General features: G+C 42.1%; 1 protein-coding gene and 1 long non-coding RNA gene across 5 annotated transcripts in view; one reads left to right on the forward strand and one right to left on the reverse strand.

Moving 5' to 3' along the window:
- Positions 1-1,649: 1,649 nt before the first annotated feature.
- LOC125961264 (uncharacterized) lies at positions 1,650-16,706 on the forward strand. The gene is made up of 3 exons (XR_007471713.1): positions 1,650-1,849; positions 10,182-10,287; positions 16,642-16,706. It is a non-coding gene; the product is annotated as an uncharacterized LOC125961264 (long non-coding RNA).
- Positions 16,707-17,708: 1,002 nt separating this feature from the next.
- SLC5A1 (solute carrier family 5 member 1) overlaps positions 17,709-19,454 on the reverse strand; it is a 53,128-nt gene continuing 51,382 nt past the window's right edge. For all 4 annotated transcript variants that reach the window (XM_049698049.1, XM_004283674.4, XM_049698050.1 and 1 more), the window contains one exon: positions 17,709-18,066. In XM_049698049.1, coding sequence (XP_049554006.1) covers positions 17,849-18,066 — 218 coding nt within the window. In that variant the 3' untranslated portion in view covers positions 17,709-17,848. The remainder of the gene's footprint in view (positions 18,067-19,454) is intronic.

A 19,454-nucleotide genomic window follows, 5' to 3' on the forward strand; every position in this document is an offset into this window, starting at 1 on the left:
GGCGTTCATGAGGTGACATCAGCAAGATGGTGGAATAGGAGGTCCCTGGCTAGTATTCCTCCTCAGAAACAATAATGTGGTATCCTTCCGTGGGCAAAAGTGCCTTTGGGAATTGTGTGAATCCCTGATGGAGTCCAAGACCAAGGAGGGAAATTTTTAGAAGGTGAGCCCACGCCCAGGTGGCAGACTCACTGATTGGAGTCCCATCTACAGATGTGAAAACAGATGCAGAAAAAGCATTTAACAAAATTCAACACCTTTTAATGATTAAAACTCTCAACAACTCTCATACTTCTCAGGTATGGAAGAAACTTACCTCAATGCAATAAAGGCCATATCTGACAAGCCCACAGCTAACATCATACTCAATGGTGAAAACCTGAAAGCTTTTCTTCTAAGATCAGGAATCAAACAAGGGTGCCCACTCTCACCACTCCTATTTAACATAGTACTGATAGTCCTAGCCAGAACAATTAGGCAAGAAATCCTAAAATTTAGAAAATCCTAAAGACTCCACACACACAAAACTGTTCAAACTAATAAATTCAGTAAAGTTGAGGATACAAAATCAACACACAAAAATCAGTTGCATTTCTATACATTAACAATGAACTATCTGAAAAAGAAATAAATGAAACAGTCTCATTTACAATAGCATCAAAAAGAATAAAATACTTAGGAATAAATTTAACCCAGGAAGTGAAAAATCTGTATACTGAAAACTATAAAACCTTGATGAAAGAAACTGAAGAAGATATAAATAAATGGAACGATATCCCATGTTCATGGACTGGAAGAATTAATATTGTCAAAATATCCACACTACCCAAAGCAATCTGTAGATTCAATGAAATCCCCATTAAAACACCAATGATATTTTTTCACAGATATAGGGGAAAAATCCTGCCACAAAAGTTTCCAAATAGACAGGGGCTTCCCTGGTGGTGCACTGGTTAAGAATCTGCCTGCCAATGCAGGGGACATGGGTTCGAGCCCTGGTCCAGGAAGATCCCACATGGCATGGAGCAACTAAGCCTGTGTGCCACAACTACTGAGCCTGCGCTGTAGAGCCCGTGAGCCACAACTACTAAGCCCACATGCCACAACTACTGAAGGCTGCTCTCCACAACTACTGAAGCCCGCGTGCCTAGAGCCCGAGCTCTGCAACAAGAGAAGCTGCCACGATGAGAAGCCCGCTCACTGCAACGAAGAGTAGCCCCTGCTCGCTGCAATTAGAGAAAGCCTGCACGCAGCAACAAAGACCCAAAAACAAAGACCCAATGCAGCCAAAAATAAATAAATTTATTTTAAAAAAATAAAGAAAGCTTTTCCATAAAGTGCTAGATTGTAAGTATTTTAGAGCTTATGGGCCATACAGTGTGCGGCAACAACACAACTACTGTTGTAGCACAGAAGCAGCCTTAGTCAATATGTAAAACCAATGAGTGTGGCTGTATTCCAATAAAACTATCTGTGGACACTGAGATTTGAATTTCATATAATTTCACATTTCACAAAATATCATTCTTCTTAAGATTTTTAAAAACTATTCAAAAGTATGAAAACATTCTTATCTACCAACCATGCAAAAACTGGTGACTGGCTAAATTTAGGCCATGAGCTCTAGCTCGCTGACTCCTGCCCTAAGGAGAAGTGATGGAAACATCTCAACATTCACCTGCTTTTAAGAAGTCTGTTTTGGGACTTTTAACTCTGATCCTAGTCTGTTTTCTTGGATTCCAGCTGAACGCCTCTCTCTTTGCCAGTAATATCGCCAGTGTGCCACTTCGTGGGGCTGACAGGGATGGGAGCGGATTCGGGAATCGCCATTGCAGCATTTGAATGGAATGTAAGTGGCATCATAAGCTTTTTTCTTTAAATCAGAACTCTAGGTATGTTTGTCTGGGAGTCTGTATAGGACAAACTCCTCTTTGGTTTGATTTCTGTTTCTCCTTTTCCTAACCCATCCCTTGATAAACCTCAGGGCCTTCCCTGTGTGGCCCATTCTGCCTGGGTCATTCCAGTCACATCATTCCCCCCCTCTGAGATTTCACTAAAGCAGTTATTCCCACCAAGAATGTCATTTCTATATCATTTAATCCCCACTATCACTTGACCTCCTTGATCATTTTAGCTCTCACTTCTATCTCTCCTCCTTGAGCTATTACACTATATATCCAGTTCTGAATTAGATGCAGGAAATTAAAAAATGTAAAAGTAATGATCCCTTCTTTTGAGAAGCTTACATCTCAGTGAGAGAAACAGATAAACATTCACTACAGTGTAGAAACTACAAAGAAAGAAGTATGCATGCAGTGTTGAGAGACCTCGCACAGAAGGAGCATCTATCCTAGATGGTGGCTGGGACTTGGCACATGTCCAGGGAGCTTCCTGGGGCCGATGCCAGATGGATGAGTAGAAATTGACGAAGAAAGTGATAGCATAGTAAGGAGTGAATGATTTAGAGCTAGTAGATCAAAACTTCAAGACTTGGTGATTAAGTTCCTAATTGTTCTACTGCCATCTCAGCAGTAGAAGCTGTGTCTTCTTAATTAGATCCTAAGTTCCTTAAGTACTAGGGACCATTTCCTCTCGTGTCACTCACACTACCCCATCATCCAGCATTTGACTGAGCACATGCTATAAATATTTCTTAAGCTGACTGAGTTTTTTCAGGTCTAGTCTCTTATCCTTTCTAGTGTTTGCGCATGCATATATATGCCTATCAGTCAGAGGGAGATGCTTATGTGGAAGAAAGTTGGATCATAGCAAATGTATAAACAGACCATCCCTGGATAGACTCAGAAAGTGACCTTATGTCATCACAAATAACTGTGCCCCTCCCTTGTTGAAGATTTTGCCCCTAGTTTTACTTTAGTAGTATCAGAGACTCCAGAATGGACCCAGCCTCCACACATGCCCTATGGTCCGAGTTTTGTTTTGATAGTGCCATGCACTCCAGAAAGGGGCCAGTCTCCAGAAGTGTGGACAAAATACCCTATGGCCCCAGTGGGTGTGACTAACAGGTTGCTGAGAGCCTGGCTCTTTTAGCCTGTGACCTTGGGCTTCCTTAATCTTTGTGAGGCTTGGGTTACCCCTCCACAAAACAGGAATAACTGTGCTTATCACATCTGCCTCACCTGGTGTTGTAAGAAAAGCATGAGTGATATAAGTGAAGGCTCTTTGCAAACATTAATATTCATGTAAGACTATACCATTATCATTATTATATATGGCAAGACTTGGGGGCAGTCACTGGGAATATTCTTCTATCTCTAAATTTCTTTCTCATTGGTTTGAGAAAGAAATTCCTGACATTCAAGAATAATTCCTTTTGGCAAAGATTGTATGACCTTCTAGTGGTCCAGCTGAGCTCATATCTCTTACTCTTTGGCTACTTTTCACCATACATCTTTTGTCACATCCTAAGCCCCAGGAAACGGTGACCTCTGAATCATGGAAACAGAGGTAAGGGACCCACAGCTGTCTTGGGGTCATAATTGGTTGAGTGGGACAGGATCCAAGTAAGCATTTTATTTTCAGACTCAGAGGTCATGAGGTGAAAAAGCCCACAAGCCAAACCTCTCTAATTTCCACTCTGTTCTTGGTTTCTTGTAGGCCTTGCTGTTGTTGCTGGTCCTAGGGTGGTTCTTTGTCCCCATATACATCAAGGAAGGGGTGAGCATCCACAGGTGTTCTCTGGTGCATTTTTCTAGCATTCATTTATTCACTCATTCTTTCTGCAAAGTCATGAAACCTGGGTAATATCATTAGTCCCAGGATTTCTGGGCTTACATTTAAATGAGACCGCTAAGTGCTGCCGGATCGCTCTTGAAAACGGCTGCAATCCACTGTCCTCTTGCTGATCACTGTTGTGAGGGTTCCCATTTTCCCACATTCTCACCAACGCATGGTATTTTCCTTTATTCTGATTTTTGCCATTCTGATGTTTGTAAGGTAGTTTGTTGTTTTTTTTAATGAGGGGTTGGAAATACCATGCTCTGGTGGCTCCCCTTCAACTTCGGTGTTGTCAACCAACTAGGGCACTGCTCTGCCTCTCTGAGCCTAGCTCCCATGCTTATTCCTTCTGCAGCTGGTGCACAGGCTGAGGGGTGCTATATCCTGGGATAATTCCTGGGATGACGGTGTCCAGGGGGCAAGCCTTCTGTCTAGTACCTCTGCAGGTCACTATATAATCCCTCTTTGCTCATCCTGAGTCCCTTCTAGTGCCAGGCTTGAACAAGCTCTGCTCTCCTTGGTGTAAGAATACACACCACAGAACTTATGCATGTGTTCTTGGACATAGCTTACCATCTTTGAGGGGGTTCTGCACAGTTTCTGAGCCCCAAGAATTTCCCTTCTTGCTTTTGATAATATTATATAAATGTTTACTTAACATTCTTTTATATGGGGGGAGATGAAATCATGAGCTCAAACTACTATGAAGGAACCAGAAAAATGCACCTTTTAAACTGATCACATAGCTGATCTCGTATTTCGGTAATGATAACCTCAGAATTTTCTCTACATAAGAGTTAATATAACTCTCTTTTTTTCAATAAAGATAATCACGTAAATATACACCTGCATATATATCTGCAATTTGTTGAATTATCAATTTATTATGTAATCCTAATTATGGTTCATTATTTATATTGTTTTTGCTAGACTGCAACATTATTGGTGAAAATAATAAAAAAATATTTGTTGAGTGTCTACCATGCATTTGGTGTTGTGGTAGGTATTTTACATCTACCTTCATATTAAAGGCCCACTTTACAGATGAGAAAACAGAGGTTCAGAGAGATTGTCATTTGCCAAAGTTCATATTTCCAGTAAATGTTGGATCTGGGAACAGATCCCAAGATTGCCTGATTCCAATGCCTGTGTGCATTCCAGCCTTGCTGCTTTCCCAAGGGACTGTGCCTTTCTCACTTGTGTCTTCCCAAGGTGCCACACACAGTCACCTGCCCACAGGTGCTTAATAAGTGTTGAATGATCTGAATGTGCTGGACCCTGAAGGTGAATCCCTGCTGATGTCTGTCTCTGAAGGTGATGACCATGCCAGAATATATGAGGAAGCGGTTTGGTGGGAAGCAACTCCACACTACCTCTCCGTTCTCTCCCTGTTCATCTGTGTGGCTTTGAGAATCTCAGTGAGTTCAATGCCCTCTTGGCATTTTAGCTTCATGAGGGATGAGAGTGCTAAGATCAGAGAGCCTTTAAAGGTCAAGCCATATAGATGTTTTAAAACTACATGGGGTCTCTCTACCAAGATTTTATGCAAAAAAAAAAAAGGAACTTCAGAGACCCTGCATTTGTGGAGTAAAAGAATTACATGTAGGGCTTCCCTGGTGGCGCAGTGGTTGAGAGTCCACCTGCCGATGCAGGGGACGTGGGTTCATGCCGCAGTCCGGGAGGATCCCACATGCCGCGGAATGGCTGGGCCCATGAGCCATGGCCGCTGAGTCTGTGCGTCCAGAGCCTGTGCTCCGCAACGGGAGAGGCCACGGCAGTGAGAGGCCTGCGTACCGCAAAAAAAAAAAAAAAAAAAAAAAGAATTACATGTCACGAGAGGCTCCAGAGTGTAAACCCACCCTTTCATTAAGGATGTGAAAAAAAATGGATGTACAGAAAGATCGGAATGTCTCATTCAAGTAGCACAGCTATTTAGTAGTAGAAACGAGAAGGATTCTCTGGCACCCTGGCTCCCCCCCGCACAATAACCTCTTTATTCTCTTTGTCAAAGCCAGTTTAGGTTTACTTTTTCCTTTTCAGCTTGATTATCTGACGTGTAGACCAGAAGGAAAGTGTTTTGTATTATTATACTGACTTTGCTTAAATGTACCCTATTTTATCGCCCCTACAAAACAAATGTCACAAATAAGTGTTAAAAGAATTCTGGAGGGCTTCCCTGGTGGCGCAGTGGTTGAGAGTCCGCCTGCCGATGCAGGGGACACGGGTTCGTGCCCCGGTCCAGGAAGATCCCACATGCCACGGAGTGGCTGGGCCCGTGAGCCATGGCTGCTGAGCCTGCGCGTCCGGAGCCTGCGCTCCGCAACGGGAGAGGCCACAACAGTGAGAGGCCCGCGTACCGCAAAAAAAAAAAAAAAAAAAAAAAAAAAAAAGAATTCTGGAGAGGGTGTGGAGAAAAGGAACCCTCTTGCACTGTTGGTGGGAATGTAAATTGATACAGCCCCTATGGGGAACAGTATGGAGGTTCCTTAAAAAACTAGAAATAGAAATACCATACGACCCAGCAATCCCACTACTGGGCATATACCCTGAGAAAACCACAATTCAAAAAGAGTCATGTGCCACAATGTTCATTGCAGCTCTATTTACAATAGCCAGGACATGGAAGCAACCTAAGTGTCCATCAACAGATGAATGGAATTCTAAAGCTTTTTAACAGTTAAAACCCTTGGAGATAATCATTGAGGAAAGAAGAAAGGAAATTGAAGATTCAGCAGTACGTGTAGAAAACAAAGAAAAAGCTCCTCATGTATCGGTGACTAAGGAAATAATCTCCTGCAAGTTTATAGTCTAGGCAGTTCATGAGAGCAGAAGCTCACCATCCTTATTGCTCCTCTGTTGAGTTGAATCATGACTGGAAGTAAACCAGTTGCTTAGATTAAATGGCATGAGCCTTTCTAATGCAACGTGAGTATTTCCCAGCACTTATTATAAATTGTTGAGCTCCATGTCAGGGGGAACAAGATTCCTATTCACTAGGAGTTCACCACGTGGTTAAGGGTGTAAGAATTTTACACATGAAATAGCACTTTGTGACAATATATGCAAATATACTAAACTAAGAGCTGGACTAGGGTGTGTGGACAAGTACAGGAAATGTGTTGCAGACCAGGAAAGAGGGTGGTAGTCCATGTTGGGTGGAATTGGAATTGGAGGTCATCCTCATTGATGGGGGTTGGGGGCACTTAAGCCCCAGGACAGAAAGGTGAGGAGAGCCCAAGGGAGGCAGAGGAGCCTGCAGGTGTCCGGGACTTTATGCTCACATGCTCCTCAGGTGGGTGGGAGTTAGTGATCTCCATTCTCCCTGGCTCTGACATCTAGAGCTTTATGATCCTAAAGAGCATGAACAAGGTGCTGGAGCAGAATGACGTGGCCAAAGGGGCCCCCAAGGGATGTAGACTCTTGGAGTAGATGGTTCCTGCTTGTGGGGAGGGGATGGAATATTGGGGAGCTGAATGAAACAGCAGGGAAGGCCAAGAGCATGAGTGTGACTGTGCAGGGTCTGCTGTGGTCACCTGGAAAGATTCAGTGGCAGGAGTCCATTCTTACCTACAAGGTTATGGTGGTTTTTGGGGGGGGGGGGGGTTTCTAATTAATTAATTTTTTTATTTTGGCTGTGCTGGGTCTTCGTTGCTGCGAGTGGGGGCTACTCTTTGTCGCAGTATGTGGGCTTCTCATTGTGGTGGCTTCTCTTGTTGCGGAGCATGGACTCTAGGCACACGGGCTCCAGTAGTTGTGGCACACGGGCTCAGTAGTTGTGGCTCACAGGCTCTAGAGTGCAGGCTCAGTAGTTGCGGCACATGGGCTTAGTTGCTCCACAGCATGTGGGATCTTCCTGAACCAGGGCTCAAACCCATGTCCCCTGCATTGACAGGTGGATTCTTAACCACTGCGCCACCAGGGAAGTCCCTACAAGGTTATGTTTTAAGTGGTATTAATAATCTTAGATACTACCTTTTGTGTACTATTACACTCTATAACAGATTCTGTCCTGGTTACTTATTAAACAGATCAAACTTTCACAGTCCTCCCCTGCCCCAAGTTTTAAAAAGATCATCTTGTTCACTGGTTCTCAACCTCCAATAATACATATACTGAGAATCATTATATGTATTCTATCAGACATCATGCACCTTTACCCCTAAATATTTCAACCTGTATGCCTTAAAGATATTGATATTCTTTTAGGAAAAACACACTGCAAATTTTTAAACCAGGAAATTAACTTTGATACAAACTAAGGTTACTAATATGTAACCTACAGACCTTATTCAGATATGACAATTGTCCTACTAACATCCTTTAAAAGCAAAAGAAAATCCTGAATCATGAAATGCTTCCTTTTTATGAGAAATATTTTATAATTATTGTGAATGTAATTAAGTTCACTGAATTATACACATTAAAATGGCTAAAATGGCAAAATTTATGTCATATATACATATATTTACCACAATAAAAAGTCATTAGTGGGACTTCCCTGGTTGTCCAGTGGTTAAGACTCTGTGCTCCCAATGCACAGGGGCCGGGTTCGATCCCTGGTCAGGGAGCTATATCCCTGCCGCATGCCGCAACTAAAGTTCCCTCACACTGCAACTAAGACCCTGTGAAGCCTAAATAAATAAATAAATATTTAAAAAATAAAAAGTCATTAGTAATATAAGCTGCTTATTTATAATTTCAAGACTATCAATTTATTGCCTTTCTTGTACTATATAAGAGAAACCAAAGTCAAGGAATTCATAATACAGTAATGTGTGTTTTCATATGTAAATAATTATGCATGAGTACACAAGTCGTAATACTGTGCTTAAATAATTGTACATACAATGTACGTCGGTATGAATGTGACAGCCATAAATGCAGACGGATGCAGGTATGTTTCATGGCAACTCAAATACAATGAGTAACAACTCAGTAGGTGATATCTTTTCTGAAATGATAAATAGACTTTTTGTAACTATCCAGTTATGTAAAAAGTCCAATCTTCCCTCAATTTACACAGTAATTGCATTCCTTGAAAACCCAGTGATAACAACATTGCAGAAAGTACTTTGGGTTGGTAACACAGAGTTAGGCTCTAGGCTCAGATCATCAAGAACAGGCTTTTCAACAAGACGAATGTCTGGTGAGATGATAAAATACCAAGTTTTATTTCAAATTTCATGGGGGAAAAAAAAGCAACCATCTCCTATTATACACCTTCCAAACCCAAGTTCTACAAAGAAACCTACCTCTAATTCTTCTGATTCTGAATCCTGCCGCCTTATCCTTTGCCCTGACCCCACTCATGCTTTCCTTTCCCTTAGATTCCACGATCCATCTTTATAATCACTCTTTAAGCACATAGCCTCAGTTTCTTTGCCTATCTCCACTTTCATTGAACTCCCCTGGCAAAAAGTCCAACCCTGGTTGAATCCAGCTTCCCTCTGACTCTGTGCCTGTACCCAGAGATTTTATTTCTGTGTTTCTAACATGCTTACATCCTATTTCTCAGGTTTTTGTTTTGGTTTGGGTTTGGTTTTTGATATGAAGCCTGGGAGGATCAGAGTTGAAGAAAAACACCTGTTGAGTTGAAGAAAGATCAGAGAAGCTGGGAAGCACAATTTGGGGCTATATGGGTGCCAACAGAGCTGGGTGGACATGACCTTGCATCTCAGCATCCCTCTGCAGGACTCCCTGCTGGCTTCTAAACCTCAACCAATAGTCCTTTTATCTGTGTTTCTTTATGATTTTCTCCCTGGTCCTCTCAATGACTATTCTAAACCATCCACAATGTTTTTACCTCCTGGACCTCTGCCTCTTATCAGAAAACCTCATCTCTCACTTTATCTAGAAAATTTAGGCATGAACCAACCACTCATCCCTCCTCCACCCAAATAACCTTGTTCTTACTTTTTCCCACTACTCTGAGGATGAGGAGTCTTCCTTTTTGTCAAAGGCCAACCCCTTGACCTCTGCCTACTCTTGATCCCATCTCTTCTCAATGCCTCTGGCTATTTGCTTCATAATTACCCTCCTCCCATCATATTTTACCTATTACTTTCTGTTACCCCAAGCATGCTCAAGTATCTTCCTTCCTGGCCATAACTATTCATCTATTCTGTATCTCCTCTATCTACTAGTCTAGTCTTTATTGTTGTTTCTCTGCTTACCATCATTAAAGAGTAGTCTACACAAGCTATAGTGCAAACATTTCTCACCTTCTGTTCAATCACTCATTATTAGCCTCGATGGTCAGTCCAGTAATTGATCCTCTGAGGATGAGATCTGGCTTCTAAGGTGTTCATAATTGGATTGTAGAGGTGACATGTATACTATAGTAAATATTAGTGACATGTATACTATAGTAAATATTAGTCATCAGTGAAGAGCTAAGTGACGCAGTGCATGTTTCTTTTCCATCCTGACTGTTCCCTCTTTAGTCAGACATATTTTCTGGAGCCATATTCATCACACTGGTCTTGGGATTGGACCTTTATCTGGAGATCTTCATCCTCTCGGCTATCACTGCCATTTGCACAACCACTGGTGAGTCCATTGCATGTTTGGTTCAGTCACGCTACTTCTGCTGATCTCACCCCAACCTGCCATTAGCATCCTCAGTGTTAGCCTTGTCACTGCCATGTAAGGATATCCTTTTATTTCCATTGTGAGATTCAAGCACAGACCCAGAAACACAGCTAGAGCAAAGAAAACAGAATCCTCAGTATTTGGTGTGAGCACCTAATGATGTAGTGAATGGGATGGGGTAATGGTGACTGGGCCCAGCTATGTGTTTGGTACGCAGAGTGGCATTTGGAACCCAGTGTATCATACACATGGGAGGTCAGGATAAAATAGTGGCTTAGACCTGAGACTGGCAAATCTAAGGCAGGGCCCAAATGAATACACGATGCCAAGGCACAGAATCAGGAAAGGAAAATTGGGGCAGTGGGTTGGTTGTAGGAGGAGATGTGTGGTAATAGTTCAAGCAGGCTTTCATGAACCAGATATTTTGGTGTAGCACCTCATGCATACTAACTTATGAAAATTAAACTATACCAGCTCAGTTGGAAAAATAAAGCAAAAGTATAGCTGGAACAATAAAGATAGTCCTGAAGCCATTTTAATACTTTGAGCACATGTTTCAGAGTAAGTGAAAGTTAAGTGCATAAATCTCCTATTTTCAGTATCCATCTTGTTTCCCCATGACACTCTCATGAAGGAAATATCTTGTTGACTGAGACTCTGTGAGCCTAGAGTTGAAAGAGAAGTTTTTGTTGTTTGAACAACACTGCAGCAAAACACAAATCAATGACTATATCTAGCTCTTAACTAATGAAACAATGAAATATTCTGACACTAGAGCAAAAACGGTTCTTTCCAGTTTTGTTTTGTTTTGTTTTTTTGCGGTACGCAGGCCTCTCACTGTTGTAGCCTCTCCCGTTGCGGAGCACAGGCTCCGGATGCGCAGGTTCAGTGGCCATGGCTCACGGGCCCAGCCACTCCGCGGCATGTGGGATCTTCCCGGACCGGGGCTCGAACCCGTGACCCCTGCATCGGCAGGCGGACTCTCAACCACTGCGCCACCAGGGAAGCCCTCAGCTACTGTTTTGATAGAGATTTCCTTGAGTGACAGAAGCTCTCCCAGTCTTTTAAAGTTGACTGTGCTGGGGGCCTCCTTCAACTCCTAGCCAGGCTTGCACTGGATCTGACCAAGGTGAAAGCTTAGGGTCTTCTCAGGTCTTTTCTAAGCATGTGTCTTACCCTGGTCATAAATATGGCTTTCTAAATTCCCCATTATATACAGTTGTTTTTGGATGTCTTAATTTCCCAGAGACACTTTCCCCAGATTTTGCCTTAGGCAGTCTGTTGTGTTTTGACAACACAAGAGTCTTTGCAAGTTTGGCTTGCAGTGTTTTCAAGATTTTCCAGTCTGAGTTCAGAGTTAGGTAAAACAGAGCTGTACCTAGTGTCAGTCCTTCAGGTAGCCTCCCAGACAGGTTAGAAGAGGCATACACAATAATTTGTGAATGTGGTCTGCTCTGCTCCCTCTGGAGCTAGGGAAATGGTTCCACACTGGGGACATGAGCTACCCCTACTTTAAAACTGGTGCCAATTTATGACTGGTGCTGCTTTAAAACTGCCACCACACAGCGAGAGGGTAAGGGAAGGGCAGTAAGATTGCCACAAAATCTTCCTACCATTTTGTAGTGACTTTTTCTTGATTCCATGCTTGTTTGGTTGCTATAAACTTTTATAAATCATTTTCCATAATTCTCACAAAATTGGTTCTGACAGTTTCTGCTCATTTTTCTTTCTTTTTTTTTAAACATCTTTACTGGAATATAATTGCTTTACAATGGTGTGTTAGTTACTGCTTTATAACAAAGTGAATCAGTTATACATATACATATGTCCCCATTCTGCTCATTTTTCAATGTTTCTATTGGAGGATGAGAGTTTGGAGTGGCCTACTCCACCGTATTGCAGACATCATCGTTTTTATGATCTCTTCCTGATTTCTTTTTCTTTGAAGACTTTTTAAATTCTTTGTCCTTTTTTCCCTAATAGTTTCCTGCTATCTTTTCCTCGTTGATTCGCAGGAATTCTTTGAATAGTCTACCTACCAACTGCTTGCTATTTTTTGTATTACTTCCTCACTTCATGTTCTGCCTACTCTCTTTCTGGAACGTCAAAGAGATGAATGTTGGCCTTCCTGGGTCCATGTCTTCTGAATTTTATTTCACAGTTTCTATCACTTTACCTCTTTTTAGTACGTTTTAGGATAATTCATGGGCTTCATATTTCCATCCACTAAGGTCAGTTCTGTCCATTCTGCTATTTAGCCCATCTTCCAAGTATTCTGTTTCAACAAGTTAAATTTCCCTTTTCAATATCTTTGGGTAGATAGTATAGTACAATATTAACAAACTGGAACTCAGAAGTCAGGACCCTGGTCCTGGAGCAGTCAGAGTTGTGGTGTGAGAATGAGAGACAAGGAATGTAAGTGTGTAAAAACAGCTTGTGCTAACTAACATCGTGGACATGGTGTGAAAACTTGTTCTCTAAAATCATAGACTGAGAAGCTTGGCTATTTGAAATGATATCAGTGAGAATGAAATAGCTCACTCTTGCCTGATGGCTCTGAGTCACACAGGTCACTAACAGAGAAACAGCCTCGCTTTCCAACCCAGGCGCAGAGCTTCAGATAGGGGTCTTCAGACATAATATTCCACATTTAACTTTGAATTTCCAAGATAATGGGAACCCTGGGTCTGTTTCTTAGACCAGCCTGTATATTAACCCCTTTACACACTCTCTCTGTTTTACTTTGAGCCAAACACAGTCTCACCTAAATTTTCCCTAAACTCCACACTTCCTCCAAATCCCATGGTAACTCTATCTCTTCCTCTATTTGGTGAGAAGCTGCACTTCTGCTTGATTGTCTCCCTTGCTGAAGCAAGTTGAATCAACCTAGCTTTGTGGGGCCATAGGTGTGTTCCTGGCTTCAAGAGGGGTCAGAAAGTGATGAAAAGTGGTGTTGGGTTCACTGAGTAGAAAAAAATGGAGTCTGCAAGATGGCTGGACCAGGTGAATGACTATTGAGGAGACAAGAATAGAGACAGAGAGAGAAGAAGAGAGGGTGAAGAATAAGAGAGGGTTAAGAAGAAGGAAGGTTGAGAAGAAGACAGACAGTCTTGTAAGGAAATGGAAATGCAATTCCTGATCAAGAGTCTGTCTGATGGTGCCCTATAGACCTTTGAGACAGCTATGAGAAGTGGATCTGTTCTAATAATGTAGGTGTGGGGTATGGTATGGTGAAGTCGGTGCAGCCACAAGAGAAGAGAACCAGGCTTGAAAGGCAGAAGTTTATTATAGTCACAGATCCCAAAGAGGAGGGCACTGCATGCCATGCAGGGCCACAGGGGGAAGCACCACTGTCAGTCAGAAGGCAGAAAGGAGCAAGAGGAAGGCCTAGGCCACAGACTTTATTGGGGTTTCTTCAGGAAAGGCAAGGCAGGGCAGGTAAACAACTTAGGATTGGCCGGTTTGAGTAATTCTGGTGCGCTTTGGGCTATTGAGGTGGTCTCTAATTGCCAAGTACCTGGCCCTGGGATGATTTAGGACAGAAGAAATATTGCCTTGGTGTGTGAGAGTTAGATAAGGAGGTGACTGGCGTATAAACATGATTGGTTGGTCAGTTTATGACAGATGTGATCCGGAACAAGCACTTTGCCATCTCTCCCCAGTCTGCAAGGCCTCCAAATGCCAGAGCATCAAAGTACAGAAAATAGGAAAATATAGTTAATATACTTGACCCTGTGATAAATGCCTATCAAACTGACAAATACAGAATCTAAGAAAATGCAGAACAGGATCTAATCTCCTTACAGATTATATTAGTTTGCTAGGGCTGCCATAACGAAGTACCACAGACTGGGTGGCTTAAACAGCAAAAATTTATTTTCTCACAGTTCTGCAGGCTGGAAGTCCAAGACCAAGGTGTCAGCAGGGCTGGTTTCTTCTGAGGCCTCTCCTTGGCTTATAGATGGGCAGTCTTCTCCCTGTGTCTCCCCATGGTCTTCCCTCTGTGTGTACCTGCATCCTGATCTCCTCTTATAAAAACATTAGTCATATTGGATTAGGTCCCACCCTAGTAATCTCATTTTAACTTAATTACCGTTTTAGGGAGCCTATATCCAAATGCAGTCACATTCTGAGGTACTGGGGGGGGTTAGACTTTAACAAATGAATGCGTGAGAGAAGAGAACACAATTAAGCTTATAGCACAGGTAAAGTTAATTATGCATCTTATGGATTTCCAAGTCATGGGTTCCTGTGGAAAAAATAATCTAAAGTGGATGTCATGCAGCAAAAGGAAACAGAATTACAAACTGAACATATAGGGCCTGAGGGTGAGGGAAGGCAGGTGGGGCAGCGCCTTTGGGTGGCTGGATCACAGAGGTTTTCAACAAAGAGTTAATGAGAAAGCATCTGCTGCTCCCAGGACTCAGGCACCTTGACTCCTGGACTATCAGAAAATAAAGCGAAGCACCAGCATTCTAATTTGAATTTTCTCCAATCTGAAATATCTAGTGTTTAGTTTGACAATTTGGCCTTTGAGTGTGATCTAGGAATGCAGGTCCACTCAAGGACCAACTTCTCTCAAGCTGGGGGTGCCCTAGAACCAGAAAGCATCATTATCCATGTCCTGGGAGTCTTGGAAGAGCCCTCATAGAAGAGCAGAAGCTCCTCTGACAGAAAAAGCTGGCTGGGTCAGGGATGCAATGTGGACCTCGGGGACTGAATAACACTCACCTGAATCCTCCAGAGCTAGTCAAATAATGCTGCCCCATTAACCTCACCCACATCTCCCTAATTCCATCCCCACCAACCCATCAATGCAACGGCATCTCATTCAAACAACTTGGTTCACCGAAATCCAACTTGGAGTTTAGAAGGAGTACTCTTCGGGCTGAGTTTGGGGTAATGTTAAAAAAATCTCTCTCCTGCAACTAAGTACACACATGTTTTTCTCCCAAGGTTTGCCTTCGTGAAGCAGAACAAGCTGTAGCATATCTTTTAGGAAATGGTGATTTCAGTACTAGGAAAAAGTGGGTTCTAGTGAGTTTCAGAGGTAGAAATTTTTTCACGTATACACCAATGCCTGACTCAGTTATATGGAAGTAAGAAATGCTCCCAGGTATGTCAAAGGCCCCAGGACCAACGTCACTCTGCAGACAAGGAGCTTTATCTTCTCATTTTGAAAGATTCCTTTTAAAATGGTCATCCATACTTAAAGAAGCTTTATTCCTGACAGTGCCTGGTTTTTCAGTTCTAAAAACTAGCATTAATGAGCAATCACTCTGCACCATAACACACACCTTCCATCTGAGGAAACGAATAGCTCTTTCCTACATCCCTGAAATTATTCTAGTATAGTTAATCACTTACTGGGCCCTGGTTACCCAAGTGGTTCAGTCTGTTCTAATGGGACATTGTGCATTGAAGGTAGTTACTCACCTCATGTTTACTAGTGGTTTTCAAGTGGAAATCATCTTCAAACTTTGCTACTTGTTGTTAAACTGTTCAAGTTGTTAGATTCTATTCTCAACTGTCCTGGCTCCTGCTTCCTAATCCATATCTTGTACCAACAAATGCTCACCACAGACAAGCTCAGTATTTGTCTAGAATCTCTAGAAAACAGGAAATCAGGATGTTATGGTTTTTTAATGTTTTTATTTTTTACCAAAGTAATAAATTTTAATGTACAGGACTAAATGCAGCTTAATATTACATCTGCTTGGCATCTTTCATGTATGTATTGCTCATCCTCTTTTCAAAGTGACCTCGTCACACCCAGAGGAGGTAGGTAGATGCTATGAGCACCAAGGTCCCCATTTTTCAAAGAGAAAAATACAGAGTTGAGACAAAATAATTTACCACAATATATATAGTGAATCATTGACAAGGTCAGAAACAGAATCTAGGACAATCTAGATACTTTATGATGCTCCATCCACTAGCTTTCAATCCTCTCCCTTTATCCTCTCAAAGCTCAAAAATATCACAAACTCCCCACAAAACTGAGTACTCTGAGTAATACTAGCCATGTGAAATTCTCCACTTTTCCTTGTTTTCTGCCTAGCTTAAGGGGAGTATGAGGGCACATCAAATATTTTCTTTTCCTTTCACAAGAAGAAGCCATTCTTTACCTGTTGAACCATTTTTATACCCAAGGAACCACTCTCAGCTCTTTTCTAAGCTAGCCTGAAATCAGTCAATACTAACATCATGACTTCCACAGGATTATATTACAATATGATTAAGATTCCACAGGTGGAACTAAAAGAAATAAATTAATTAAATTTAATTTTAATTTAAAACATTTCTCCCTAGGAAACAGGTAAAACAAGAAATAAAAGTGTTGAGTGCTACCACCTGGAACAGAGACCACCCACCCCAAACTTGGTCAATGGATGACCACCAATCAAGACACTTAAGAAAAGAAGAGCTGTGGTCACATGAACTCACAGGGAGGAGGATCTCTGGCTAAAAGTTTCAGTGTTTCAGGAGAGTGCAGCTGCTTTGAGATGACAGATGCCCCCAAGAGGCATATGTGCTCTATTTTGTGACACTGAGTCAGTTACTAAGCCTGTATGTCAATATCAGCACCATGAGGAAGAGGAGCCTCTGAAAAATGCACCCCAATTCATTATAGTCACCAGAGTGTGTACTCTGTGCAGCCATAAGGTTAACCAAAAATAAAGCAAGCATTTATTAACAAATACCCACATCATTCATTCAGTCCACAAACATTACTGAGTGGCTAAGAGAGTCCAGGCACAGGAAGTGCTAAAATGAATGAAATCTCAACACAAAGAACTGACAATGGACACTTTTAAGAAAACCAGAAAATCCCCTTGACTCGGAATTATCTGCTCTCCCCGCTGGCCTGAGGCTGGAGCCTAGGTCCCTCCCTTTGGTGTTAGTACTGCCATGTCCAGGCCCCTCCTTCAAAGAGCAAACACCCAGGACAGGGACCCCATCAAGTTCACATCCTCAGCTTCAACGTGTTCATCAGTTTATCAGATTGATCTTTCCTGTGCCAGGAAAACCTTGACTGGGATATCATGAGGCAGGGGAGATTTTTCTTTTAAAAAAAAAAATGAAGGGGGAAGTTAGATAGGGAAAGTGGTAGGAACCAGGGAGACCACAACTCTTAACATAATATTCAAGGGTCACAAACAATGTTGACGTGCTGAATCTACCTGAGACAAACTTGCATCAGACATCATGGGCTTCTGTTTCTTAGTCTGCCTTTTCCTAGACACCACACTGCCTTTTCCTAGACATCAGACTGAGTGGAATTTCCTTCTGCAGCTCCGATATGTACAGATGATTGTATCACACTGGTCTCAAATACAAGTTAACAGCAAAACAGCAATTTTTCTCTAGCTAGCCTGTAATTACAAATGTACACATTTATCAACTGGGCAAATTTTACAACTAGCTGGTGTCCCTTCAACACTGCAGAACGGGATTAAAAGGAGACAGAATAAAGATCCCAGCCTTCACAAGCACAGCCTGCAGCAGAAGGCAGGACTCAGGCAAAATACCCATGACAGAAAACGGCCACGGTCAGCAGGATAATGCCATTGATGTTCACTATCGTCCTCCACAAAGGCTTCTCCGAGGTGTCTGTCATCTTCAGCTTCATGGCTGCCTCCTCTTCCTTTGTCATTTTGGGACCCTTCTGCTGGTCCAGACCACAAAACAGGTCATAGGCCCGCCTGAAGCATCCTTTTTTCTCCTCAGGAACTTCTGTTTCAAGGGCAAAGCATAAAAGGATTGTTGGATACAGAAGCAGGAGGCACCAGAAAATGTTTCCAGGGGAGATGCCATTCCATGAAACATCTGCCATTTTGCAGACATTTCCCAGTTTTCTTGTTTGCAAGAATGAAAATGGTACAAATTTATGTTTGTATAAACATAATTATAAGATGATGTTAATAGATGGATTCTACATCCTTATGATCAGCTTGCCTACGTTTTATCTCTGTTGGGCCCAATGTAAATACATTTTAATTTAGAACAGTCAGAATCAAACAGGAAATAATAGTTTATGAGAGAGAAATGTTAACAATTGGCTGGGGACTGTGACGTATGAAGAACATGGAAAACCCACCTCCCAAACACAGAAACTCATGTCTGTTTGCTACATCACTGAAAAGCAATGAGATTGGCATGACTCAGGAGTGCACTGGCTACACCTGGAAACTCCAAGGCTTCACAACAGATCCAGCCATGTGATAAGGATTGGTCTGAATAGTCCCTGATACAAGGCAGCAGTGATCAACACTTCCAGGGCTTAAGATCTGATACTGCTGTGTCGAACCATTCAACTGACCTTGCCATTCAAAGTGGATGCCCACCAAGGGAACTAATTCTGTCTGCTGAGCCCAGGTGTGGCATTAGAGGTAGGCAGACCTGGGTTAGAATCTCAGGTTTGTGACTCACTAGATACAAAATCAAGCCCACTGTGTTTTCAGCACCATGGTCAGGGACCACTGCTCTCCACTCTCCCAGTTCTAAGAATCACAGACTTACTGAATTGGAAAGAACCTCAGTGGTCAAGCACATACATGTGTCAGAACTGGAACCAAAACCCAGCTTTATGGCCTTCTTTTTTTTTGCTTTTTTGAATTTTATTTTATTTATTTTTTTATACAGCAGGTTCTTATTAGTTATCCATTTTATACATATTAGTGTATATATGTCAATCCACTTTATGGCCTTCTTAATTCACCTCTCATATTCAAGTATACGTAAAGTTGGATAAATAACACCTTCTTCATTAATAAGATTTCCTGAGAGAGTGCCCAGTGTGTAGTAGGGGTTAGGAAGTGTTAGTCCCCTTCCATTCCCTCTCTTTTCTCTCACACACATAAAAAAGATAGACAAACCTCCTTGTACCCCTCCATTTCAGTAAACTCTACCAAAATAGGAGAATGGGGAGGGATTAGCAAGGAGTTGGGCTCACTAACCAGCCCAAGTGAGAAATGCCTGGTTATCTGGGTCAATAAAAAGTTGGGTGGCCTTGAGAAAGTCTTTATGTCTCATTTTCCTCATCTGTAAAATTGGAAGACTTACACTTGCATTATATGCCTTATAAGTATGATGCAGTGCTAAAATGTATCACTAGACTAAAG

The sequence above is a fragment of the Orcinus orca genome, chromosome 15 (genome assembly GCF_937001465.1).
Source record: "Orcinus orca chromosome 15, mOrcOrc1.1, whole genome shotgun sequence".
Taxonomy (NCBI): domain Eukaryota; kingdom Metazoa; phylum Chordata; class Mammalia; order Artiodactyla; family Delphinidae; genus Orcinus; species Orcinus orca.